General features: G+C 41.7%; 1 protein-coding gene across 1 annotated transcript in view; it reads left to right on the plus strand.

The window, feature by feature from the left end:
- The first annotated feature begins 1,103 nt into the window (after positions 1-1,103).
- The window catches only part of PLXNC1 (plexin C1), a 70,935-nt gene continuing 44,959 nt past the window's right edge, over positions 1,104-27,079 (plus strand). The window contains exons 1-6 of the mRNA XM_083366384.1: positions 1,104-2,228; positions 21,424-21,552; positions 22,485-22,619; positions 23,495-23,595; positions 24,753-24,867; positions 25,731-25,887. Coding sequence (XP_083222510.1) covers positions 1,218-2,228; positions 21,424-21,552; positions 22,485-22,619; positions 23,495-23,595; positions 24,753-24,867; positions 25,731-25,887 — 1,648 coding nt within the window. The 5' untranslated portion in view covers positions 1,104-1,217. The remainder of the gene's footprint in view (positions 2,229-21,423; positions 21,553-22,484; positions 22,620-23,494; positions 23,596-24,752; positions 24,868-25,730; positions 25,888-27,079) is intronic.

Here is a 27,079-nt window from a genome sequence, read left to right on the forward strand (position 1 = left end):
TGAACCAAGGCTGGAAGGGCCGTCTGCTGTAGTAGTATAGTCCTGCTCTGAGCAGAGAATTGAACTAAAGGATCTCCAAGCTCCAAGAAGCCTTATTTCTAGGATTCTCTACCATATAAGTCTGGAAACAGCTTTCATCCACACGGGCCATTTTGTCTCTGGTTATTTAAAGACATAGGTCTATCAAGTCATTGAGGGTCTGTCAAGCCTGCTTGTTACAACACACCTGGGGGGGGTTGTTTGGTGCTGTAAATTGCTAGAGAAAAAAATGGCTACAGCAGGGGTGTCAAACTCAATTTCATTGAGGGCCGCATCAGCATTGCGGTTGCCCTCAGGGGGCCGGGTGGGTATGGCCAGGGTGGGCGTGGCCTACTGGGTGGGCGTGGCCAGCTCTACATTATTTGCATCAAGGGTGCCTATGGGGGCCTGGGCAGGAGTGGGACAGATCTGAGGATCTTTAGCAGGAGGAGGGTCTCTGGGCCAGGGCCAAGGCAGTGGGGGGCCGTTCCCTCACTGTTTCTAGGATGGTTTGGCGGGCCACATGAAACCACTTTGTGGGCCGGATCCGGCCCCCCGGGCCTTGTGTTTGACATGTCTGGGCTACAGGGGGAAAGTCAGCTGCAGAATGCCTTTAGAAGGGGGACCTATGGCCTGGGCGGAGCAGAGGCCGAGGACAAGGGTTGAACCTTCTGGCACCAGCGAGGACACACACTCACACTCACTCTCTCTCTCTCTCTCTCTCTCCCTCTCTCCCTCCCTCCCTCCCTCTCCCTCTCCCCCCTCTCTCCCTCTCCCTCTCCCTCTCCCTCTCTCAGCTCCGCCAGGAGAATGGCACACATCTGCAGTAGCCTGTTTCCCGCCTGGTTGACAGCGAGCTGGAGGGTTGGGGAAGAAAGCCACAAGCACGTGGAGCGCCCAGCGGGCACGCCTTCAGTAGGAGGGAGGGAGCACCTATGGCGCGGGAGGGCCGGGGTGCCTGCGCAAGGGCAGGAGGCGAGGCGGGCTTCCCAGCTCCCACGGAGAAAAGGGGAACTGATGAGGCGCGAGGCAGCTGAGGCACAGAGGAAGCCACAGAGCGGGGGAAGGGCGGCCGCGGGAGCGGTTCCCTCCTCGATCGAGGGGCGGGGTGGGGCTGCAGCCGCTGGCATGCCGGAGCTACCAGAGCCTCTCCCGCCAGCCGAGGAGCCCTAGGTAGCTGGAGAAGAAGAGCGGGGACCATGGCCCGAGGACCGGGGGGCACGAGAAGGCAGCTGGCTCGCCGTGACCCTGGGAGCTCGGCGTTGCCGGCGCCGCCGCCGCCGCTGCTACCGTCGCTGCTGCTGCTGCTGCTGCTGGCCTGGGCTGCTGCGGGGGGCCGAGGGCAGGAGCCCCTCGAGTTCCCGCACGCCGTTGCCAACCTGGCCGTGAGCGGGGAGCGCTTCCTGGTGGCCAGCGGCAACTGCTGGTACGAAGTGGCGCCTTCGCTGGCGTGGAAGGAGGAGGGCTACTGCGAGCCGGTGGAGGGCAGCTCCTGCGGGAAGCCGGTGGCTTCGGTCAACAAGCTGCTGCTGCCCTTCGGTCGCCACCGCCTGCTGACCTGTTGGACTCAGCAGCGAGGCGTCTGCTACGTCCACAGCCTCAACAATAGGAGCTCCCTGAATAAGGTGGGCGACGAATTGGTGACCTACGCCTCTGAAGGCTCTGCGGCCGGACTGTTGTTTTGCGACAATTGCTCAGACTGGTCCTTGGTCGTGGCCACGACCCACAAGCTGAACAACTGCTCCGATGATCCGCCGGCCAGCATCGCCAACAAGGCGGTCTTCCTCATAACGGTAGACGAGAAACGAGTGGGCGAAGACAGCCAGGTGGCCATGAAGAATGCGTACACCCTGCACTTCGAGGATGCCTTTCGCTGGAAGAAGCACTTCTTCTTCCCTTACTGGTATACCGATAGAAACACGGAGGCCAAGATGCTCGTCGCTCGGTATAAGGGAAACGCCTTCGAGCACAACAGCCAGCTCCTGCGATGTGGCGCCGGCAGCCAGACCAAAGTTCTTTCCTCGGCTTACCTGGAGCAACGCGAGCTCTGGGCCGGGATTTTCAGCTCAGCCTCGGGTCCCGCCACGCCGACTTCCACCAGCCTTTGCATCTTTGCTCTTCAAGAGCTGGTAAAGAATGCGAAAAGCTGCAGCTTCAGCGAGCCCTCCACTTCCCCGTTTCATTCGGTACCCCAACATCCAGACACATGTGTGAGTACCTTGGGTTATTTGTTGGCTGGATCCCTCGCTAATCAGCTATATTTAGGGTCGACTTGTTTAGTTGTTGCAAGCTATGTAATTATGAGAAGCGGGACCCCTCCCCCCCAAAGATACAGAATATTTTGGCAAACTGCTCCGCACCCCAAAAAGGCATAGCTTTGCAGCCTTAGCAAGCAGATCACAGTGGAAGCCAAAACTAAAAGGACAGTTTAGCGTTTTCTGCAGGGGTAAGGTGTTGTTTCTGAAGGAGTGATTCGCTACCGTATTTGATGAGACACAGCAGTCAAAAAGTTATTTCAGATTTTTAATTGTTTCTCCACATGGTTATTGTTTACTTTCCGTTGGCTTCAGTGAAAAAAACACCTTAGCAGATAAAGAATGCTTGTGCAAGGAGAAGAAAGCTGATGGTATGAGACTCTGGGATTTGGAGATGCTTTAAAAGGAGAATATTTGTAGCTCAGGATTGACAAGAGTCAATCCTTGGTGCTCTCTGAATTTGGTTGTTTTCTTGCAGATGTTTCTTTACCCAAACTAGGTACCGTCACCATGACTAGCACTAGTACCAAGGTATCATTACTTCTTTTATGGCTGTGTGAAGGGGGAACAAATAAAGACTAACCAGCAGGGAATGAAATTCCATGGATGAGGTTAGGCAGTTCGGGTTATAAAATTCATTTGGAGAAAAATCTTGGCATTTGTGCTTGAAGCACTAGGTGGTTCAAGCCAAAATTGAAAGACTTCAATTATTTTATATATCTAATCTTTCCACCAATGAGTAGTGCTCATCTACATCCAGATTCAATTCGACTGAAAACAGTGGTAGAAAGCTGGGAGTTTTCTCTGGTAGTGGAAAGCTAGGAGTTCTAATGTATTGATCAATTTCACTGGGCCTTAGGATTGCTGGGGTCTTGACTGATATAAGCTGACATTGCTGTAAGAATCTTCAGTTGCAGAATGAAATAATAGACTGGAAACTTTTGAGTGACCTTTTATATTGCTTCTATTCTTTGGTATACTTGTGAACTCAAAGTAATGACATCATTTAGAATGGCAGTGGTAGAAAATATTTAGTAAGAGTTCATTGCCTAGTTTAATCTGTGTGATGATAATTATGAATCTGAAGTTCACACGTTTTTCAAAGGATGGGTGATCTTTTCTGAGCAGCCTGTGACAATTGGCCTAGTTTTAAATACTCCCTGCAAAAGGTGCTGTAAATCCAGATATTTAGTGTCTTGTTAATTTCCTGCAGCCTTCTGCTTGGGAGAAAGAAACAAAGATGTGGAAAAAAATGGGAGACAGAAGCGGGGAAGCAATCAAAGAGCACATTTGTAGTTCAGGGTTGAAATAAGGGGTCTCTGGTGCTCTGAGCTTGGATGTCTTCTTGCAGGTGTTTCTTTACCCAAACTAAGTAACATAATTAGTGCTAGCAGTGAAGATGTTACCTAGTTTGAGTAGTGAAATGTCTGCAAGAAAACAAGCACGCTCATCAGCAAAGACCCTTTAAAAAGGGAAGCGCTGGAAAGAGAGAAATATTATGTGTCCTTATCCACTTTTGATAGAAAGCTGGATTCAAGAGGTTGCCACATCCCACAAAAAGAAGAAATCCTCCCATTCCTTCCATCCTTAAAAGTAATGCAATCATTCCTGTAGAACATGAACCCCCGTAGGGCTCTAAAAATATATATAATACTGCAGTAGGCTAATGATAAAGACTCTTTTTAGGCTGAGCATTTGTTGTGGACTAAGGGCAAAGGCTAGGGTCTTTGGGGTGACTTTTTCTTCCTGGATATATTTAAGTCTGGGTGCTAAAACATTTTTCCTGTCAAAACCAAATAAACTGAATAGGGAAAAGAAATGCAATCCCATTATTTTTCTGGGTCTCTTGCTGCTTTTTGATGTCATCAAGGATTATATCCATCTTGAACTGTGATATGGAATCTTTATCTGTTCACCAATTACTAGAAAGCGGTATTGGAATATTCAGTCATACCGAAAATGCAACACAGTTTAGCTGGCTGTTATCTTATGGCTGCTTAACATTGACCTTAAACTGCTGGCTGAGGCCAGTTGTAGTGCATTGTGGTTTGTATGCAAATAATTCACATATTTGTAACCATACTTTGTTTTAATCATAGTTTGGATAAACTTGAATAACCACGTATAATGCTGAATCATAATTTGTTTTAACATATTTGAATTAAAACTGTAGCTGGCTGGATTACTTATCTAATAAACTTATCTAATAAACAAGAAAATCACATCATGATTTAGTGTAGTGTGTAAATTCATCTTATTTTTCATTCTCTTATTTTATTTTTTAAAAAAGTTACAATCATTCAAAAAAGTCAAACTAAAAGAGAGAAGAAAATAATATCAAAATAAAAATAAATTGGATAAAAGCCTGTTCAAAGCGGAAGCTAACATGTTCTATACAGTAATATGTTCAGACCCAACAGTTTCTGCTACGATTGCTATGGCCAGAATTTCCTAGAAATTATGTAATCCTAACTGTTTAACAGGAAGCATACCATTGCCTATTGAGATCAAGTAATTTGTAATTGGAAGATAACAGGGCATTTCAAAAGCACCATCTCAATGTCAGTGTCTGAGCATATGGTATGTATAAGAGCTCCGGATAGGGGATATTATTGAATTTCCTAGTCAATACCTTTGCGGGCAAATTGTTCAGGCATGTCAGTTTGAGTGCCCTCCTAAGTAAGAGTGAAAGTATTTGGGGTTGATGAAAGGTGGATCCACAATCTCATTCTCAGGGATGACTCACACCCTGGACGGTATCTCTTTACTCTACTACCATCCGGTAGGAGATACAGGAATATAGCCAGCCGTACCAACAGGCTGAAAAATAGCTTTTATCCGTGGGCTGTTAGGCTTTTAAATGGGATATAATCTTATGCAGAATTGACTTGGGAGACCGGTGTGTGGTGTAGTTGGTTCACATGGTGTGGTAGGATGGAGGGTTTGTTGTCACTGTGTGTTGGGGGGAGAGAGCACAGGGGGGAGGCTCAGTTAATCTCAATGTACACATGTACTTTGACAATAAAGGTTTATTTATTTATTTATTGTAGCAGAGATCTGAGGTTTTTATTCCTCTGTACATCAAGATCAAAAAATTTTTTTGCCTGACTTTGCTCCAGGCTTTGTCTGAGCCCAACATGGCTAAATATTAGGATGAGAAACTACACTGGATCAATTTGGAAGTGATTTGCTTCTTCCATGGGAAATTATGTCTATCAATGCTCTCAGTCCATCAATACTAATTGGACTAAGAACTCATTTTCACAGATTTATTTGAGCTAGTACTTTAACCGGGAGAGCTTCAGATAAGCCTTGGCAGAAATGTGGCTGTATATGCCAAGCAGCATGATAGCCTCCATTATACTCATACACCAGCTGCCTGCAATTAGTGCAGGTTCGAGTCCCACCAGGCTCAAGGTTGACTCAGCCTTCCATCCTCCCGAGGTAGGTAAAATGAGGACCCAGATTGTTGAGGGCAATTAAGCTGACTTTGTAATAATGCTGCTTAGGGGGGGGGGGGGGCAAAAGCCCTAATAAGCAGGCATATACATAGAATGAAGGCTACTGCTAAACTTGTAAGCCGCCCTGAGTCTTCGGAGAAGGGCGGGATATAAATGGAATTAAAATAAATAAAATAAATACAAACAACAATAACCAAACGGAGCAGGTGAAGACTTTTGAATACCTATTTTCAATTCTCTATGTCCTGGGAACTTCAATCTTCAAACCTTACACTCCATGCACAATAATCAGACACAGCACTAAGTGATACTTGTAAGGGAAACAGCTAACTGCCTGTAGCAATTATTTTTTTTTCCAAAACTAAATGAAGTCTTTTGCTATACTATATGTGTACAGTGCTGTGGATATAAAGATAGTCTTGTTGTAGAAGTAGTTCAGTCCAAATTTCTGAGATCCTTGGTTGGAATTATTTGCTTTGTTGAAATTCACCCCTCATTCTCTTAAAATCAGGTATGAAAAAGTTGAGCTGAACTGAGAGTAAATAAACATTTAATACTTTGGATTCAACCCCCAGAAGTAAATACTGTTTCCTAGTCTCCTTTTAACTCAACTTTGTGTTGACTATTTTAATTTTTGGAATCTGTGGTATATATGGCATATATCTATTAGATATTTTATCAGTTTTGGATTTTAATTGTAATTGTATTTGTATTTTGCAGTTTTAATCTGTTCAAACTGTAGAAATATTAATTATATGGGATTTTTAAGATGTTTAAATATGTCAATGGATCTTAGATCCAAACTGCAGGTTATATATTATTGCATTCTTTCATTATTGTGTATGCATTGTTTGGAACTGCCTTAAAAACATTTAGTAAAAATCTGTTTAAGATTAGCTGTCAGCTATTGTACAATTTTTAAACAAAGTTTAATTTTTTTTTGTACTTTCCGTGATCTGCAACATAAAATTCAGGCCATTTTGTAGGACAATATCCCATGTTGATCTCACCTGTTTAATTTTCAGCAAATGTGTGTGTGTAGTAATACTGTACAATTTAATATTCTATCCGATTGTTTAGTAATAACTTCAAGGGATATATTCCATAATGTGATAATACAATTTGTTTTTTAAAATCTTAACAATTCTTAAAATTGACATAATTTTAGTAGATATATTTTTGCAAATTTCATTTGAAGAATTGTTATTTCCTTCAGCAATTATTCCCTAATATATATGATTTATTGTATTTTAATATTATTCTGTTTCAATTTTCCATCAAAAGGAGCTGAAACTGCTGTTTAGACAATTACAGAGTAGGCTAACTTGGTACATATTAAATAATGTTATTTTTAACAGTCTTCCATATGTGGGAAATGTTAAAATTAGTTCAGATCTTTGAGTTTTTTTATGCATAAAGAATAAACAGATATAATCCTGAGGATGACCCACCCAATATTAAATATTACCAAGCCTCTGTGATTTCCATTGAAATGATTTGAACATGTTTAAATTTCCATTATAGGCAGTGGGCTTTAAAAATATGTATCATTGGCGAACAGCGAAAAATAATGTCTAACTAGCTGAACATATATTGCAAAATATCATATGATATTACTTAAGGAAGAAGGAACTTGGAATTATAATGATAACATACAAATTAGAGAATTTTTTATTTTAAAGGTTTAATCAAATTTTAAGATGTTGTGTATATGCTTAGTTACATTACCACCTTATGACAGAATATAGAAAATATATAGTTTGATTCACTTTTCAAGTAAAAGTCCAAATGGTTATCATACGGGTCAAAATTATTTGCTGCTGTACTATTGCCATTTGTTAACTAAAATAGAAAGCTAAAAAAGGAGGGGAGGGATTGAACAGATAGAATCGTAAGGCTTTTAGCCATGTTTCTTATTTGATTTAGTGATATTTATTCTCTTTTTATTATTATTATTATTATTATTATTATTATTATTATTATTATTATTATTATTATTATTATTACATTTTATTAAACATCTAAAATTGAAAAATTCCAATGAAAGTTAAAATCGTTAATAAAAGCAAAGTATATCACAGTATCGCACTGTAATATAATATGGAAGACAAAATAAACCAGAAGCAATTAAAACAATAACAGTAAAAGCGGTAGTAAAATACCATAGTGAAATTAAGGTAAAGGTAAAGGTTCCCCCGCACATGCGTGCTAGTCATTTCTAGGGGCCAGTGCTCATCTCTGTTTCAAAGCCGAAGAGCCAGCGCTTGTCCGAGGACATCTCCGTGGTCATGTGGCCAGCATGACTAGACGCCAAAGGCGCACGGAATGCTGTTACCTTCCCACCGTAGTGGTCCCTATTTTTCTACTTGCATTTTTACGTGCTTTCGAACTGCTAGGTTGGCAGAAGCTGGGACGAGTAACAGGCACTCACTTTGTTACGCGGTACTCGGGATTTGACCCGCCAAACTGCTGACCATCTGATCGACAAGCTCAGCGTTCTAACCCACTGAGCCACCGCATCCCTTTTATAGTGAAATTAGCAGATCATTAAAAGGCTGAGGAAAATAAAATGCATTTCTCCAGCACAGAAAAGACAATAAAGATAGCATCAGGTGTGTCTTGGCATAGTATTTCTAAATCAGAGAGCGTCAGTGGTCCTCAGGTTATGACCATTCATCCAGTCACCATTCACAATTATGATGGCCCTGCATGGGTGGTTCTTATGATAGAGTTCCAGCCATCCCAGTGTTCTTGTGATCATGTAATCACAATCTGGGAGCTAGGTGCCTGAGTTGCAGTCATGTGATCGCAGTTGCTGACATTCCCTGCAAGCTTCCCACATGAAAAGTCGATGTTTTCAGTTCTTTGTGTTGTCTCATTAAATAATAACAGCAAACATATCTTGAGACTGTAACTAAATTTTTTGGTACTCATGCTCTTAATCTCACAGGACTGTCATTTATTTATTTGATGTTTAATCCTGCATTATTAATTTTATAAGTAACTCAAGGTGGTGAAATACATTTCATGTGGGTTAGACTGAGAGTGTGATTGGCTGTCTTTTGCTTCCCCATACTTCCAACATTTGTGGGGTCTCTCTCAGAAATTTTAGCAATTTGGATTGTAACTTGGAATTCCTTCAAAATGTAGGCCACCGTGTATCTGAGATATTAATTCTGATTCCTCTGTTTCTTTGAGTGATCCCATTCAACGAGTTCTAACAGAATGTTATATGTTTTGAATTCTGAAGATTCTAATCAAAAGTGACATTTTTTTCTAATTCTGAAAACACTGCCTAGAGTTAATGTTCACATGACCCCTTCTCAAGAAGCTTGGTCTCCTTGGTAGTTAGAATTATGATTCACATATTCAAAAGCCTTCATCATCCTGCCTTTTATCCATCCATCTATCCATCCATCCATCCATCCATCCATCCAATCATTGATTCCTTGAACTTATATAAATTCCATGAACTTATATAAAGCAAAATTATATTGATTCCTTGAACTTATATAAAGCAAAATTAAAATATCCAGGATTATATCCAAAAAACCTTGCATTCTGACACACAGCACCCAAGCCACAACACATCACATAACCAACCACATCACATAACCAACCACATCACATAACCAACCACCATGCAAAAACTAACCCTGCCTTACACAAAAGGGATGTTGAAAATAGCCAGAATTCTCCAACCTCTAGGAACAGCAATAGCCCACAAACCCACAGCCACACTCTGCCAGAAATTATCCAGAACCAAAGACAAGATACAGAAAAATGAAAGAAACAATGTAATTTACAAAATCAACTAACAATTGTCCTATGTTTGTCGTATGTAGGACAAACTTCACATCAATTAAAAACCAGGATCCCCAAACACTGGCTGGCAGTCAAATGCCACAATTCCAAATCCTTAATCTCTACCCACACTGACACCAAACAGTATCAGTTTGATTGGAGCAACACAAAAATCATCAGCCACGCTACCACCCACCATGCTCCTGAGTTCATCAAAGCCTGGCACTCCATATCAATTCCATAGACACATTGACCTACAACCAGCCTATGAATCCCTCTGAATCCAAATCAACTGCACAGCCAACCAGAGAAAGCACCAACCCTTAACCAACCCAAGCAAGTCCCCACCCAGCATTTCACCTCCCAATGACCTTCACCTGATGTAACCTCCCCATCACAAGACCCATCACAAGATTCCCACTAATGAGTCACACCTGATCCATCACAAGACCTGTTGACCACACAAAGCCCTTATAAACTGAAGAACACTGACACTGACACCCCCTAAACTCTGCTGAAGATGTTACCTACCCTGGTAATGAAACATTTGGAAACCAACCCACAAGCTTGGAGAAAGAACCTTCACCCTCATCCTACACCCAAGCTACAGATATTCACCACTATTGCATCCAGGATTATGTTAAAACCAATTTGAATCATAATAAAAATAAGAATAACCAGATGTGTGCACTTCAATTTTTAGAATTCTTTATCAAACTTCATCACTGCTGAATGTGCTGGGATATTATGTTGATATATCTGGAGGAAAAGTATTAACTAACTTATTTTTAAGACAACACATTTGTAATGGGACCTCTTTGGTTTAGGGTTTAATCTAGCCTGCAATCCCTTGTGTGGTGCTATTCTTCCACTGTCACCAGAACACAGGAGAGAAAAGAGGTACTGACATTATCTGACCAACAGAAGGCCTCCTTGAGAAGGCCTTGACCTTGTCTTACTTTTCTTCTCTGCTCTGGAAGTTAAACTCTTGAGAATCTAAATCACCCTTTTATAATCTGATACTTTTAATATGCTGTCATACCAGATAGCTATAACAGGGCTTTTCAACCAGTGGTATGGGTACCACCTGTGGTACATTGGCACCTGACAGGTGGTACGCAAGCATCCTAGAAAAGTGGCAGCGGGGGAGGGAAATGAGCTGAACTGGTGGTAGCACTGCACAGGCCCGAGTGAGAGATGGCTGGAGCTACAGGGTTGTCAGGGCTCAGCACCAGGATCAATGCCAGGATTCAGCTGAAGCTCAGCAGTGATCCCGGTGCTTCTGGTGAGCTCAGAAGAAGCACCGATCAGCTGGAATGTTGCAGCATCTCCAGGGTCTTGTGATTTACATTCAGATGCTTGGCAACTGATTCATATTTATGACGGTCACAGTGTCCCAGGCTCATGTGAAGTGATGAAAACCTGCTATAACCATCCAGCAGAGGGGGGGGGATAAAAACAAACACCCCCCACCCCACCCCTGCTGCCAATCCTCAACAGAAATGCTCACAACAATGAAAACCTCGGACAGGAGGAAGACCGCCAACGGGTGGGCAGGCAGGTATCTTGCTCAGCTGTAGCTTGGGGGGGGAAACACTTTTTTAGTGCCATTGTAACTTCGAACAGTCACTAAGCAAACTGTTGTAAATTGAGGATTACCTGTACTTCACTTTTTTCCTTTTTTTGTCATCAAGTTTTTGACACCTTGCTAGGCGACTGGTGGTACTCTGATGTTACCATATCCTAAAAGTGGTACAATGGGTGAAAAAGTTGAAAAGCCCTGAGCTAGAAGGTGAGGAATTACATACTGGGGACTTTCTGTAGGATAAGGATTTACAGTTTTATTCTGAACAAGGACCACAGTTGTTTCAATGGCCTCTGAGGGCAGCAGCTGTTGTGATTCAGGGTCAGCCTGTGGGTCCGGCAGCCGGGTCGGATGACTCGGATGACTCAGACGAGGGGGAGGAGGAGGGTGTTGAAGACGAACTTGCTGATGATGGCTTGGAGGCTTCGCAGAGCCCCCAGCCAGGCCCCTCTTACTTGGTGGAGACTCAGCTGCACGAGCCCGACAGTGCAGATGATGATGACCCACAGCTGGCCCTGTTCAAGGACGCCCGACGCAGGAGGCAGTCAAGCAGGAGCAAGCAGAGAAAGGCTGTGGGACTCCTCGGAAGAGGCACAGGGAGGCCACGCCCTGAACTCTAATAAAGGGAGTGTTTGGGGATGGGCTGGTTGCTGAAAGCGACCGCTCCGTTTGAGGATCAAAGTTCCGGTATCTTGTTTCTTGTTCTGTTGTTTGTTTGTGTATTAAACTTGGCAGACGTTTTCCAGCCTCAGACGTTTTCCAGCCTCTGCCGTTTGTACAGGGGTTGCCTTTCTGCAAGGCCGGTAGCAGGCTGGTACAGAACAGCAGCAAACATAACTGTTGATGCTGTGACAGAGCAGGTAGCGTTGTACAAAAATATTTGGCTCAAGGGGGATTAGGATAAGGAATCTCCCCAGATTTAAGTCTACTTTGTCCTGGGGGAAGGTTGTGTATCTAGATTTTGGGACATGATAATAATACACATTTTGGATGCCTAAATGGGAAAGTATTTTTATAGAGAATGCAGTGCTTCAAAAATGAGCAGCTGCCTTCTGTTCCCAGTCATTTATTCAACATCATAATTGTACTGGGAAGTGCCGTGTTGACAAGATGATTCTCCTTCAATCATAGACTTGGTAATGAACTGTGAAAATATGGCTTAAATGGAAAATACCATACATCAGACATGTCAAACACAAGGCCCGGGGGCCAGATCCGGCCCGCGAAGTGGTTTCATGTGGCCCGCGAAGCCATCCTGGAAACAGTGAGGGAACGGCCCCCACTGCCTTGGCCCTGGCCCAGAGACCCTCAGATCTGTCCCACTCCTGCCCAAGCCCCCATAGGCACCCTTGATGCGAACGATGTACAGCTGGCCACACCCACCCAGTAGGCCATACGCACTTTAGCCACGCCCACCCAGGCCACACCCACCCGGCCCCCTGAGGGCAACCGCAATGCTGATGCGGCACTCAATGAAATTGAGTTTGACACCCCTGCCATACATAAAGAGAATTATCTCTGAGTGGTCTTTTATATTTAGACTGGATCTAAGCATGACATCAGCATGCACCAGTATGTCCCCCTTTTCCTCCTCCTTTTTCATGATATTACCTTCATCTCATCCTCAATCCATATCTGAGGCAGATTAAGGTTGACCCTAGGTGCTCTGGTATTAAAGTTATTGGGTAAGAGGTTATGGCAGTTGTCATGGCTTAAACAGAGATATGCATTACAAGATATGCCAGATGCTCCAAAAACATAAAGGATCATATTAAAGTGTATTTCTTTTTCCATGGCATATTTCTATGTCACTTGATAGCTACAAGTTGGAAGGACAGCTTAACTATTAAACGAAGTTGTGTCTGTTGCTTATAGACAGAAAACCACTTTGCCAAATGGTAATAGATAATAGGCAGCATAGAGATAATCTAGTTCAGCCTTTTCCAATTAATATTCTGTGTTAACTGAGAATTATGGAAACTGAAGTATAGTAAAGCAGGTTGAAGGAGATTGGAGTAATTGATCATCACTTTGGCTTACAGCAATGTAAAAAGATCATCTGACAAATTTTAATAGTGCTGTTATATATGAAGGATTTTTATTAACTTCATTACAAATATAATAATAGAGTAAATTTGTCATAAATAATTATTCAGAACCATAAATAGAAATTTAAGGAATACATGCAGAACTGATACCAACCAAAGATAATAGAGGATTTTTGTCTTTTAAAAATAAGTTTTCTATTATGATTCCATGAGCCCTGGAAACAAAGAGCCATATAAAATGAAATTATAAAAGGCATTTCGAAAAAAGGAGGTGAAAGATTTTGTACAGGATTTCCTGTTTTTCTTACTTTCTTGTAAGTTGTAGTGCTGTGAAATATTAAAGAAAAAGCAACATACAAACACTGAGAGTATAATATGAATGTTAAATTTAGCTGCATCATAAGAAAAAGGAAATTTTAAAAAGGTGACCCATACATTGGAAACAAATAAATGTATACTACTGAATGGTTTCCATTTACCTATAATTCTTTAGACCAGACATGTCAAACACAAAGCCCGGGGGCCAGATCCGGCCCGCGAAGTGGTTTCATGCGGCCCGCGAAGCCATCCTGGAAACAGTGAGGGAATGGCCCCCACCGCCTTGGCCCTGGCCCAGAGACCTTCCTCCTGCCAGAGACCCTCAGATCTGTCCCACTCCTGCCCAGGCCCCCATAGGCACCCTTGATGCGAACGATGTAGAGATGGCCACGCCCACCCAGTAGGCCATATGCACTCTAGCCACACCCACCCAGTAGGCCACGCCCACCCAGGCCATACCCACCCTGCCCCCTGAGGGCAACCGCAATGCTGATGCGGCCCTCAGTGAAATTGAGTTTGACACCCCTGCTTTAGACCTATAATTCTTTAATATATTATATACATTGTTGGATTATTTGTACTTATTTCCTCTTCTTAATGTATCATGGGAAAGAGCAGTAGGAGTCTTCACTAATTCATTATGAGCACTTTCACCACATATTTTTTGATATTAAAGTGGTATGAAAATGATACATTAAATAATATCCAACCTCATAATTACATTATATGAACATCTCTGAATACAAAACCTATAATGTGTAGTATAGTTTTCCACCTACTGCCTTCCAGATATTTTGGAGTTCTAGTGTCCAGAATGCTCCACTTGGCCATTACCCATCACACAATATCTTCTTTCAAAACAGAATAAATTATTGAGAGCAAGGAATTCACACATATTTGTAATTTTGTGATCTGGACTTTCACATGTTCTGCATTTTATGTTTCAGGTCTCCATGTTATTAGCTTTATAAATAACTCAAACATATCTGATACTTCTTCCTCCTCCTATTTCCCCCACAACAATGAACCTGTGAGATGAGTTAGGCTGAGAGAGAGTGACTGGCCCAAAGTCACACAGTTGACTTTTGTTATGTATTTGGTTCTTGTAGGCATTGAGTGAGACAAAAGTTTCAAACAGCAACAAGGTTTATTCAAGTCAGAACATAACAGAACATAACAGAAGCAAACTAATAGCTGCTGTGCAGCTATTTATACAGTTGGCCTCTAGGTGGCGACCAATATATTTAAAGCAGCAGTTTCCCGCCCAAAGCCTACTTAACCAGCTGGAGACAGCCAGTCTAGTTCAGCCCAGCAACCGTTACAAAACATGCAAGTAGGTCAGCCATTAACAAACAGTTTTAAGCAAGTAATTACAGCATATAAGGCCAGTACATTACAACCCTTCCCCCTGGATAGCACAAACTCTCATTTGCTTACATAATTTTGTAGGTACTTAGGTGGCCTTTGTGCTTGTTCGGAACATCAGGGGGTTACCGGGAGCTCCCTGTCTACCTGCTTGCCTGCCAGGCTGGGTAGACCTGGGCTCCGCAGGTCAGTGGAGTCAAAAGGACTTGAGTGGCTTTGGCTGGCCTGTCCCAGTCAGCCCAAACCAAAGTCCAATTGTGCAGCGAAATCGGCAGAGCTGCTACTGGGTGTAGGATGACTGTCCAGCTCCTTTGATACAGTCTGTATCTCTGGGGGGGGGACTCTTCTAGTGGTCCTAGTGTTAGACACAAAAATAGTCACAAATTGAAATCCACTCTGTTTGTGTTACAAATAGAAAAGAAGTTTATTAGACTTCACAACAAAGTCTAAAAAAATAATGGTTTGCAAAGCGTGGTGGATTCAGGAAGGCAAACAATGTAGCCAAGCACTGAACCACACCCCAAATTCCAAAATCACATATTATTATACATCCTATCGCGACGCCCCATTCCCTCCCCCATGGCCCCATTGGCTTAGGCTTTGGAGGTTACAATCTATCAGAAGTGCCTAAACAGAATACATTATCTCTGCCTCTGTTTGCTTAAGATCCCTCCCCTACTATCAATTCTAGAGGAGAGATGTCTCCTATCTTCTACACCTGCCAGGGGTACCAGGCACCAGAAGGTACTTAAAAACAATTCCTAGATGGTGACTCACATTGGGCCCCATGGTAACTCCTGTTTTCCCCCTTTTCCACTTGAGGCTTGTATTTTTCCCCATATACTCAAAGCATCTACTCAGGCAATTGATTATAAAATGATTATTATAAAATATAAAATATGATTACATGATAATACTAAAAGCATATATATATATATATATATATTTAAATTTCCTCACTACTTCCAGTTATTTTCCACACTAGCAATAGTCATATTGGAAATTGGAACCACCTCCAACCATTTAGAGTGGCTATCAACCACTATTAAAAACAGCTGTCCCTGAAAGAGCCCAGCAAAATCCATGTGGATTCTTGACCACAGTGTGTTATCCTCAGTGTCCCATCGGTGGACAGGGTTCTGCGGCATCTCCGGTCTGGATTGTTGACATGGATAACACCCATGTACTTGGACCTTAATAGCTCTATCTAGCCCTGGCCACCAGAGGTAGCTCCTCACCAGTGTCTTCATCCGAACGATTCCCGAATGGCCTTCGTGTAGAGACTGCAGAACCCTGAGCCTGAGTGAGCTGGGGACTATAACCCTACTGCCCCAAAGGATACACCCCTTATGAGCTGACAGCTCATTTTTTTTTGTAGAGACTGCAGAACCCTGAGCCTGAGTGAGCTGGGGACTATAACCCTACTGCCCCAAAGGATACACCCCTTATGAGCTGACAGCTCATTTTTTTCGTATTAAAAATCTTTGGAACTCTGGTCCTGGGCTATTTTCAAGCCATCCTGTGTGAATCCACACCAACACGTGACTTAGGGTCTTGTCGGCTGACGTCTCCCACATGTAGGGGGAATTCTAGCAAATCCTGTATAGTTAAAATGCATGCAGCCAGAGCCGGATCTAGCTCCATGTGCGGCAAGGGCAATCTGCTAAGGCCATCTGCGTGGCCCATTTCTTTGCCTGGTTTGTGGATCAGCCTTTAATTGTAGGCCGAAAGGAATAAGACCACCTCAACATTTGCGGTGACAGAATTTGAGGTGTCTGCTTGTTCGTTGTGAACAATCCTAGCAAGGACTTGTGGTCAGTAAAGATCATGAAATGGCACCCATACAAATAGTCATGGGACTTTTTAACCCCGGCCACAATGGCCAAGGCCTCTTTGTCAATTTGTGCGTAATTGCACTCAGCAGAAGACAGGGTCCTCGAGTAATAAGTGATGGGAGACTGTTTCCCATCAGCCAATAAATGGCTCAACACAGCCCCAACCCCATAAGGGGACGCATCACATGCAATGCAAACTGGCAGCTTTTTGTTAAAGTGTGTGAGCACCGAGTTTGAGGATAACAGTGCTTTGACTGCCTGGAAACTTCTTTTGTGGATCTTAGTCCACTGCCACTGAGTGTTTTTGTCTAAGAGCCGGTGTAACAGCTCTGCCACTGCGGACTTGTTTGGGAGGAATGCATGATAAAAAAATTAAAAGGCCCAAGAAGGCTTGAAGCTCCCCCTTGGAACTAGGGCTTGGTGTCAGCTGAATCGCTTTTAGCTTTGACTCTACAGGATGGATGCCATCAGCATCGATACGAAACCCCAAGAATTCAGTAGACTGAACCCCAATCTTGCATTTTTCCTTTTTTAATTTGAGTCCCACTGCACGGAACCGCTGAAGGACAGCTCTGAGCCACTCAACCAGAACTTCTGTGGATTCCCTGGTGATGAGTACGTCATCGAAGTAGGGGCAGACCCCAGGAATACCCTTGAATGTACACTTCATTACTCCTTGAAAAATCCCTGGGGCTACACTCACCCTGAATTGTAGATGCTTGACCTTGAAGGCCCCCCTATGTGTGACAATTGTTTGGACGGCTGCTGTGGCCTCGTCCACTGGCAGCTGTTGATAGGCCTGTGCTAAATCTAATTTAGAAAACACACGGCCTCCTTGCAACAATGCCAGAATATGGCTGACGACTGGGACAGGGTACGCGTGCTGTTGTAGTGCCCGGTTAATGGTGCACTTGTCAGCCCATATTCGTACCTCTCTGTTGGCCTTGAGTGGCATTACAATGGGGGTTTCCCACTTGCCACTGTCTACGGGCTGCAAAACCCCCTGACTGACAAGCTTGTCCAGCTCTGCATTGATTTTATGCTTTAACGCAAAAGGCACTCGACGGGGCTTAACCCAGATTGGCGCTATGAGGGGATCAAGTTTAAAAGTTATTGGAGGGCCCTTGTACTCTCCCAAACTTGGGCCAAAAACATTTGCGAATTCCTTGCAGACTGAAGACAAGTCTGTCGTTTGAGTCCGGTGAATGTCGGTTATTTGGATGCCCAATGCATCGAACCAGTCGAGCCCTATGAGGCTTGTACATTGGCCTTCCACCACAATAACATCTAGTGGGCCAAAAAAAAACCTTGAATTTCACCGCAAGTGTCTCTTCGCCTTTGACTGCCACTCTGGAGTTCTGGAAGACTGTGGGTAAAATTGTTAGGAATTGTTGTGCAGAGGTCTCCTTGTGCTACCAAGGAGTTGCACAGACAAGGAAGGGTACTGAGAGCAGTAAGAGTCACACAGTAACCACAAGAGTACACTGAGTTGTGAAAACAGAAAGTATTTTACTTTTGAGGTGGTGTAAAAACAAAAATGCACGGTCAAAAAGAAACAGTCCAGGTCATACACAATAGCAACAGTCCAAGGAGTATTCCAAATACAAAGTCTTCTTACCGGTCCAGAGGTCAAAAACACAGTTGTTCAGGTTTATCACAGTAGTAAACCAACAGTACAGCAAAACAGAGCAAAAACAGTAATAGTAGAGAAAACAGTGAATTCAGAGAGAGAGAAGCTATGTTCCTAGCTCCCTCTTATGGCCATGCAAACACTTACACACCCATTGGCCAATTAACATCTTAAAGTCACAACATCATAGTTTATATATTTTCAACCCAACAATGTAGGCTATCACCATATGCCTAACAAAAATGTTAGATGGTCGAAGTTTGACCCATCTGTTGCTATGGCTGCAAACTTGCTGGAAGGTTCCAATTGAGATGATGGACACAGCAGAGCCTGTGTCTAGTTCCATTCTACATGGAACACCCTGAAGTTCAACCTGCAGTTGCAACTTCTGCTTAAGAGGTCGGTGGGCACCAGTGCGGAACACATTCCTATGACTGGAATAGAACCCTACTTGGTGTTGCCCCAGGGCCCCGGTACCTCTCCTGAATAAATCATCCAGCTGGCGGTCCCTCTGGTGACCTCGACAAACGGTGGCAATGTGGCCTGGTTTCCCACACGCCCGACACATGGTTGTTTTGAAACAGCGCCTTCATGGCTCCTCTGGCAGCTTCGTCCGCCGTGACCTCCTTCAAGGCCTCCTGTAGTGAGAGAGTCTCCTTAGCAAAATGTTGTTGTTGGAGCTCTTGGTTCCTGAGTCCACAGACTACGTGGTCTCTTAGTCTCTCTTCTAAGTCGGTGAAATTGCAAAGTCATGATGCTTGCCAAAGTGCTGCAATGAATTCCATTGCTGACTCACTGGGTTGTTGTTTGCATTGCTCAAAGGCGTGCCTCAACGCTATCATGGATAACTTCGGCTCGAAGTGGTTGTGCAGTTTTTTCTTTAAGTCAGCATGGGTGATGGACTCCAGTAACACCAGGGCAACCAAGTTCTTGGCGATATCGAAGGTGGCTGGGCTGCACACGCAGAGGAGGGTTGTGGCCTTCAGCCCATCTTTGCTGACTCGATTGGCGTGGAGGTAGTTTTCCACATGGGAAATGTAGGGTGACCATCTTTCCGGGTGCGTCACATTGAACTCTTTGAGCTTTCTGACCTTCACCATGAGTAGTAGTCTTCGTGGCTCGAGTCTCGCGTTGCCTACTGGCTTCTGCATAGGCCCTATGACGGATCCATAGGGCTGGGTGGTCTCCAGCATGGCTTCCTAGGCAGACCGAGGGGGGGAACGTAGTTCCTGCCAGGGTCTGTCCTGGCCTCACCCCCTAGAGACTTCAGACTCTTACGATGAAGCAACACATCCCATCCTTGTTGCCAGTGTTATGTATTCGGTTCTTGTAGGCATTGAGCGAGACGAAGGGTTCAAACAGCAACAAGGTTTATTTAAGTCAGAACCTAACAGAAGCAAACTAATATCTGCTGCGCAGCTATTTATATGGTTGGCCTCTAGGTGGCGACCAATAGATTTAAAGCAGCAGTTTCCCACCCAAAGCCTACTTAACCAGCTGGAGACAGCCAGTCTAGTTCAGCCCAGCAACTGTTACAAAACATGCAAGTAGGTCAGCCATTAACAGTTTAAACACAAAGCAAGTAATTACAGCATAGAAGGCCAGTATATTACAGTTTTCCTGTAATTATTTGGATTCACTTAGCTAGCAACAAACTAGCTAGGTCAGGGGTCAGCAACCTGAAACAGCAAAAGAGCCACTCGGAACCGGTTCCGTCAGACACACAAAAAAGTGGGAGCCGCAAAATGTGCGCGTGCATGCATGTACCCACCCGCATGTGCAGAACAAGGCAAAATGTGCACCACCCCGATGCCCGCGCCGCATCCTGAGCCACACGCACCTGTCACTGCCTGGTGCCGCCAGCTTACCGGGGGGGACTCGCAGGCCGAGACGACCGCGGAGGGCGACGCAAAGACGAGGAAGGAAACGGCCTTTCAGAGGATCCCTCCTGGCCCCCCCTCAGAGGCAATGGGCCCTTCCCTGGCCGAAGGAAGCCTCGCGAGCATCTCCCACAGCGCGGCTCCCCCGAGCCAGGAGGCACCTGCGCGGCAGTGGCGGCGGGTCTCCCTGGCAACGGGCGCTGGCTCGCAGTGCTGCCTTCAGCCCAGGCACCACCAGAACCACCCAAGCACCCTGCCCCTCTCCCCAGGGCCTCCAAACCTCCGTCACTCCATTCTCTCAATGGGTATGGGGCGGCGGAGGTTTGCAGAGCTGCTGCCTTTATCCGCATTTCTTTCAGGGCCGAAACAAACGCAGACAAAGGCAGCAGCTCTCCAAACAGGGTGGCAGAGGTTTGGAGAGCTGCTGCCTTCGTCCGTGTTACTTTCAGAGCCAAAAGAAATGCAGACAAAGGCAGCAGCTCTCCAAATGGGGCGGCAGAGGTTTGGAGAGCTGCTGCCTTCATCCACGTTTCTTTTGGGGCTGAAAGAAATGCAGACAAAGGCAGCAGCTCTCCAAACCTCAGCTCTCCAAACCTCCGCCGCAGCTCTCAAAACCTTAGCTCTCCAAACCTCTGCCGCAGCTCTCCAAACCTCAGCTCTCCAAACCTCCACCGCAGCCCTCCAAACCTTCGCCGCCCCATTCTCTCAATGGGACTTTTTTACTCCCACTTTTTTTTCAGAACTGCACATGCCGGAGGAGGACTGGGAGCTGCATGCGGCTCTGGAGCCGCAGGTTGCCGACCCGTGACCTAAGCTAATCAGGCATCATTAATTAAGAAAAGATGCTTCTAAGGACATACTTGCTGCTATGTTAGGATGGGTAAATACAACTGAATTTATGATCAAGAAAGAAAAGTGTCAAGACCTATGGCTATTTCTTTCATAAATATGTGCAGTATTTTGTACAATAAATGATTAGGTGTTTCTGATTTTTCTCTGATCTAATTATGCTGATTTTTTTAAAAAGTATATTAAATATATATTATATTAATCCTAATGAACAATTTAATAATACTGTATTGAAGCCTACTTGAGATAAAATACCACCCAAAATATATAATGTGGCAATTAATCTTCCTACAGACAGCTACTGAATATTTCTTCTTTCAATTATGAAGTAATGATGTATTCTAAAGTTTTGTTTCTTTGTTCATTCTGTTTCAGATAAAAGTTATATGGCCAATCAACAACTCAACTTCTCTGAGTCACTTTAATTTGGTGTCAGTTTATGCCACTGTGCTTCTAAACAAGATTGTTTTATTTTTAGGGACAGGAAATGGGCAGTTGTTGAAGGTAGGTTATGCCATGAATCATTATGATTTCACTAGTTCATACATCAGGTTTATGTAAAATTGCAGAAAACTGTATTCATATTTGGATCTATTTTTCTTCAATGTGTTTTTAATAAAAAATAATACCATTAATATAAATAATCAATATACTTAGTTTTTAAGAACTAACTCACAAATAATCTGCACATGGAATTTATCTTTTGAGTGGAATAAAACATGTTGGTTCATGCATTTGCACTATCTGCACATTTAGAGCTTCCACTTTCCATAAATCAAATAGAAAATATTTTGAAGGAAGACAGGTTTTACATTATTCACTTTGAAAAAAGCTACTTTTTTAAAAAATACATTCTTTGCTACTTTAGATTTAATAATATGTTCATTTGATTTAACCGTGGTATTTTGAACAATATATAATATTACAGTTTTATAAGCCACAGTTTACAAACTGGCTAGGCTAGACTCATACATTAAGCCACTATAACAGAAGTTACATAATGATTTTGTACAATGTTAGAATATAGCTTATGTTTTTACTATAGCAACAGCATCTATAACTATTTACACTCTTTTCAGCCTTTCTTTCTCTTTCTTTCTTTCTTTCTTTCTTTCTTTCTTTCTTTCTTTCTTTCTTTCTTTCTTTCTTTCTTTCTTTCCTTCCTTCCTTCCTTCCTTCCTTCCTTCCTTCCTTCCTTCCTTCCTTCTTTCTCTCTTTTCTCTTTTCTTTTCTCTTTTCTCTTTTCTTTTCTTTTCTTTCTTTTTTATTAAATAATTTTAGCAAGGTAAAAGTCAGCCTTAATCTTTTCTCACAGTTATTTAAGACCACATCGGAAAAGAACTTGTGATGATGAATAGCTGGCAGAAGAGTACAGGACAACTCTATTCCAAACTGTTTGCAAGTTTATGTTCATTAAATATATCCTGTTTTTATAGATTGTTCTTGATGACAAAATGAAGCCAAATTGTCCAGAAATTTTATATGAAATTAAGGAAGAAACACCAATTTTCCATAGGCTTGAACTTGACCCTACGGATCAGAATTACATCTATCTACCATCTAATAATATGGTCGGTTGAATTTTAAATTACACTGTAGAATTCCATTTATGTGCTATTTCCAAAGTTGGTTATAAAACTTCATATAGCCAAGTATCAAAGGCCAGCAAAGCTATTGCAAATATTCCAATTGTTTTCTGATAAAGTTTTATAGTAAAAAGATTCTGGAATGCCCATGGAAATTTTAGAGGATAATAAAATATTGCTACACACTGGATTTTTTTGGCGGGGGGAGGGAGAGGACTTTGGAAAATTCTTACAACATCAGGTCCTAAGAATCACCCCGTCCTAGTAATTTAATATTGCAAGTATTGCCCCTTTTCACATTCTGCAGTATTCACATTCTTCCACTTTACAATCACTGCTTTCTATTTATCTTATTCCACATTGTGATTGGTCCAAGACATCAACATTATCAGTCTTTCTTTTTGTAAGTTCACTTAGCGTTATTGCAACTCTTCATTGATAATGGAGAAAAAACTGAACACCTCCTAGTGATTTAATAGAATTAATAGAATCCATCTGAGCTTAACAGAAATTGTTATGAACCTTCCTAGAAATAGAAAGATGGACTTAGAGGTTGGCCAGAAGTGTATTTCAAAATGAATTTTAGCAGTAGTTTCCGGTGAATTTGCCTATAGTTAGATATATACAAAATAATTAAATAGAACATTAAAATATTAATGCAGCAGCTCACATTATAATACTTTATTCTAGTATTCTAATAAAGCATATTTGTTTGAATACCTCCCTATATTTTTAACAGTTATAACGTTATTTAAAAATAGCTATTCTTTTTTGTGTATCTTGAACTCATAAAAATATTATTTGATTTGCTTGGAATGGCTGATAAGGAATTTGCAAAAGGTACTTTTTAATTTTTTTAGATCAGGAGAATACAGGTTGCAAATTGCAGCAAATATATTTCCTGTAGAGATTGTTTATCTGCAATGGACCCACACTGTGGATGGTGCCACACAAAGAAAAGGTATTTATCTTTTAATTAATATTGTAATGCAATATAATTAATATTTCATGGACAGTCTAAATGTCTGTTCAAAATTATATGTGTTTTGAAAGAAAAGAAGGAAGGAAGGAAGGAAGGAAGGAAGGAAGGAAGGAAGGAAGGAAGGAAGGAAGGAAGGAAGAGGAAAGAAAGAAAGAAAGAAAGAAAGAAAGAAAGAAAGAAAGAAAGAAAGAAAGAAAGAAAAAGAAAAAGAAAGAAAGAGATTTTTTTATTTCTGTAAAAATTTTCACTAAGGCAGGGATTTTCAGATTTTGCAATTATGTGACTCCTAAAAATTATAAATTAATTTCTGCAGAAATACATTTCAGTATTTATTGCTATGTTTCAGATGGATGAATCTAAGGGCAACATTCTTTGGAACCTCTGTTCAGAAAAAAAGAGCATTAGATTCCATAACAGTGTTCAAAAGAAGCAATATCTTTGCTTAAGATCTTTTAATGGCCTGAATGAGAGAAATCATAAGTTTCATTTAAGGTTTATTTACCGTAGTTCTTTTTCCATAGCAAAATAAATAATGCTCTTTATATAAATGTCCCAGAAACAGCTTGCACGCCAGCTTTAAAAAAAATGGTGCTGTTTTCCCAGAATATAGGGATTACAAGTCCATGAATTCCCTGCTAGCAATTGTGAGTTCTAGAAGCTATTCCCGAAAATTATATAAAGATCAGTGAACTTTAATCTAATCTAGTTGAACTTCTTTATGTTCTTAATTCCAGGCTTCCAAAACTTTAAATTTAGGCCTCTCCAAATCTGAATGTCAAGTCATTACATTGAGTCCTGGCTTTGGCTGTTTTGTAAAATAATTTATTGAATCATAAAAATACCATATAAGCAAATGCAGCAGAGCATGATAATCTGGTTAGGCCAATCTGTTTCCCAGGAATGCTTGCGTTGCTTCCATAAACAATACAGCAATTTTTTTTTACAAAAATAGTTGAATAGAAATGGGGTAGAACCCACCCCCAAACCATATTTGATGTGAAACACATCCTTTCAGCCTATTATGAGCTGAGGATAGCATTCAGAAATGGCTAGTGAAAACAGTTAGTATGAATTGCAATATAGAGTCAAAACATGTTTTAGTATTTCTGTAACAGATATATTTGTATTTTCTTAAGCTGCACTTTAAAAGGAGAATGTCCATTTTCTAGTAACTCACCTAACTGGGTAAATATTTCATACAGCATAGATAAGTGTCTGAAAATCTACACTTCTCAACTCAAAGGTAGTAAGGTATGTAATTCATAATTCACTATGCATAGATTAAAGTCAGTAATAGTAATGAAATGGTTAGCAATGATGATTTTGAGGCTATGATAATATTGCGTTAGTGTAGTGCTCCAGCCACTTGAGTAAAAATATTTCCCTTTTTTAGTTTTTACCAATGAAAACTGTTGCAGGGTTATGTAACTGTAAGATCAGTGGTCCTTAGTAATTTTTATAACCTCCTCTCCAAGAGTAGTATCTCTCACTGTGCCAATAAAAGCAGAATAATGGATCAGATCTAGATATAGTCATGATTGCAATACTTTATTTTTGGATCCAATCCAGTAAATTAAACACAAGTAAATAAAAGTTGAAATAGTGGTAATACAGAATTGTATATTCAGCTAATATTTTTGCTGCTGTTGGAGCACACAGTACATCCTTCTTTGTAGCAAGTAACCCATGCCACAGAGGTTTTCTACCAGTTGTACTTATCATAGCAATACTGTTTATATTTTATGACTTTCAAATTTCTAAATATTCATCTGTATTAAAAGGCTATACAAAACAGATTAACCAGTCTGGCTAACATGGAGCGCTCCAGATTCATGATTATCCTAGGGATGTACTTTAATTTTCAAGTAATTTTTACTATATTTTAAACAAAAGAAGCCACGCATCATTACATATATTAAATCATTATTAGACTGGCAACAGAAGGAAGGAAACCTGGATAGATCCTGTTTCATAGTTGATTATTTGGTTTTAATCAGTGGAGTTGCACAGATTTCAGCAGATTTCTACTCCCTAGCTCACTGTCAGGATAAAATTGGCAATTTTATAGCTAGCACTGAATAAATGTATTGTTTTCAATGTTCTTATTCTTTTAGATTCGTGTGACAGTAGATGTAAATTCTTTTGGTCTTCCTAAAGCACATTCCCGTTGCAGGATGTTAAATGCAAGGACCAATGAAATTCTTTGTAATGTAAATCAAAGCCATCTGAATTGTTCCTGTGATATAAATTTTGAAGCTCGATCAGAAAAAGGTGAGCTTCTTTATATTTCAGTTTTGTAAGTTGATATTTCCATATCTGGCAATATCCTTTCTCTAGTTGTACATAAAAATTCAAAATTTACCCTTAATAATTGAACTCAGTGCAAAGGGATTAGTTATTAAGTTAACTAATTAACTTAATTAGTTATTAAGTTAACTAATCTAACTAATTAGATTAGTTATTAAGTTAATAACTAATTTGTTATTAGCTAATATTTGTGTTGCATGTTCATGATAACATAACCCCCTTTAGACTCAGCTATATCATAAAACATTACTTAATGTAATAATGAATTCAGTTACATTATTAAAAATGTTCCTTTGGTTGATGTGTGAAAAACATGTGTGAAAAAAATACACTCCACACTCCAGCCTTAAAATCACGGAAGCGAAGCCAGTGTAAGAAAACCTTTTCCAGATTCCATTGTCTTCACATTGGCCATGGAGATGGCCTGATATATGATTATACTATGTTTACCATGTTTGATGGATTTCACTACTACTTTACCGTCCTATGCCTGTCAGGAAAGCAAGCACTAATGACCCAGGAGGGGCCTCAAGGACACAAGATTTCCAGTAACAGTTCTTTTGTATGAGCCCCCTAATAGTTGACAAGGGAGTGAGGGAGGAAGACAGAAAGAAATGAAGGAAGGGGCACAATTTACCATTTTTACTTGGACTAGAAGGCAAAAATGTAACATCTTGTCAATTCTACCTAATTTGAAAAAGAAATAAAAAAGTTTCACCATTTCACTGTTCCAATGTTGTATCGTGTAACTTTAAAAAAAAAGCTAGACTTTCATTTATCTACAGATGAATATGTAAAATAAATAGATGGCCAAGAAGGGTTGGAATGAGCTACAGGGGAATTCTTGCAACATGGCATCACAGCCAGTTGGAGTAGAGGGGGCTTCCTGCAATGAAATGAAATGCAGAAGACAACATAGACTGCACTGCTAGTATGAATATATAAATTTTTAAAAGTCCATATACACAACAAGAAAAAATAGATGGAGGTCGCCTTTCTGGATGGCTAGAGTTAAGTAGATGTCAACACGGAATAGGACAACTTGCCACGGCTAACTTGTCATGGCCAACTCACTGCTGCCAATTTGCCATGGCCAACTCATCATGGGATACCCCTCTGCAGCCAATTCACTGTGGGACAAAAGACCAAGGGACAT

The sequence above is a fragment of the Vipera ursinii genome, assembly GCF_947247035.1.
Source record: "Vipera ursinii genome assembly, chromosome: 6".
Classification (NCBI taxonomy): domain Eukaryota; kingdom Metazoa; phylum Chordata; class Lepidosauria; order Squamata; family Viperidae; genus Vipera; species Vipera ursinii.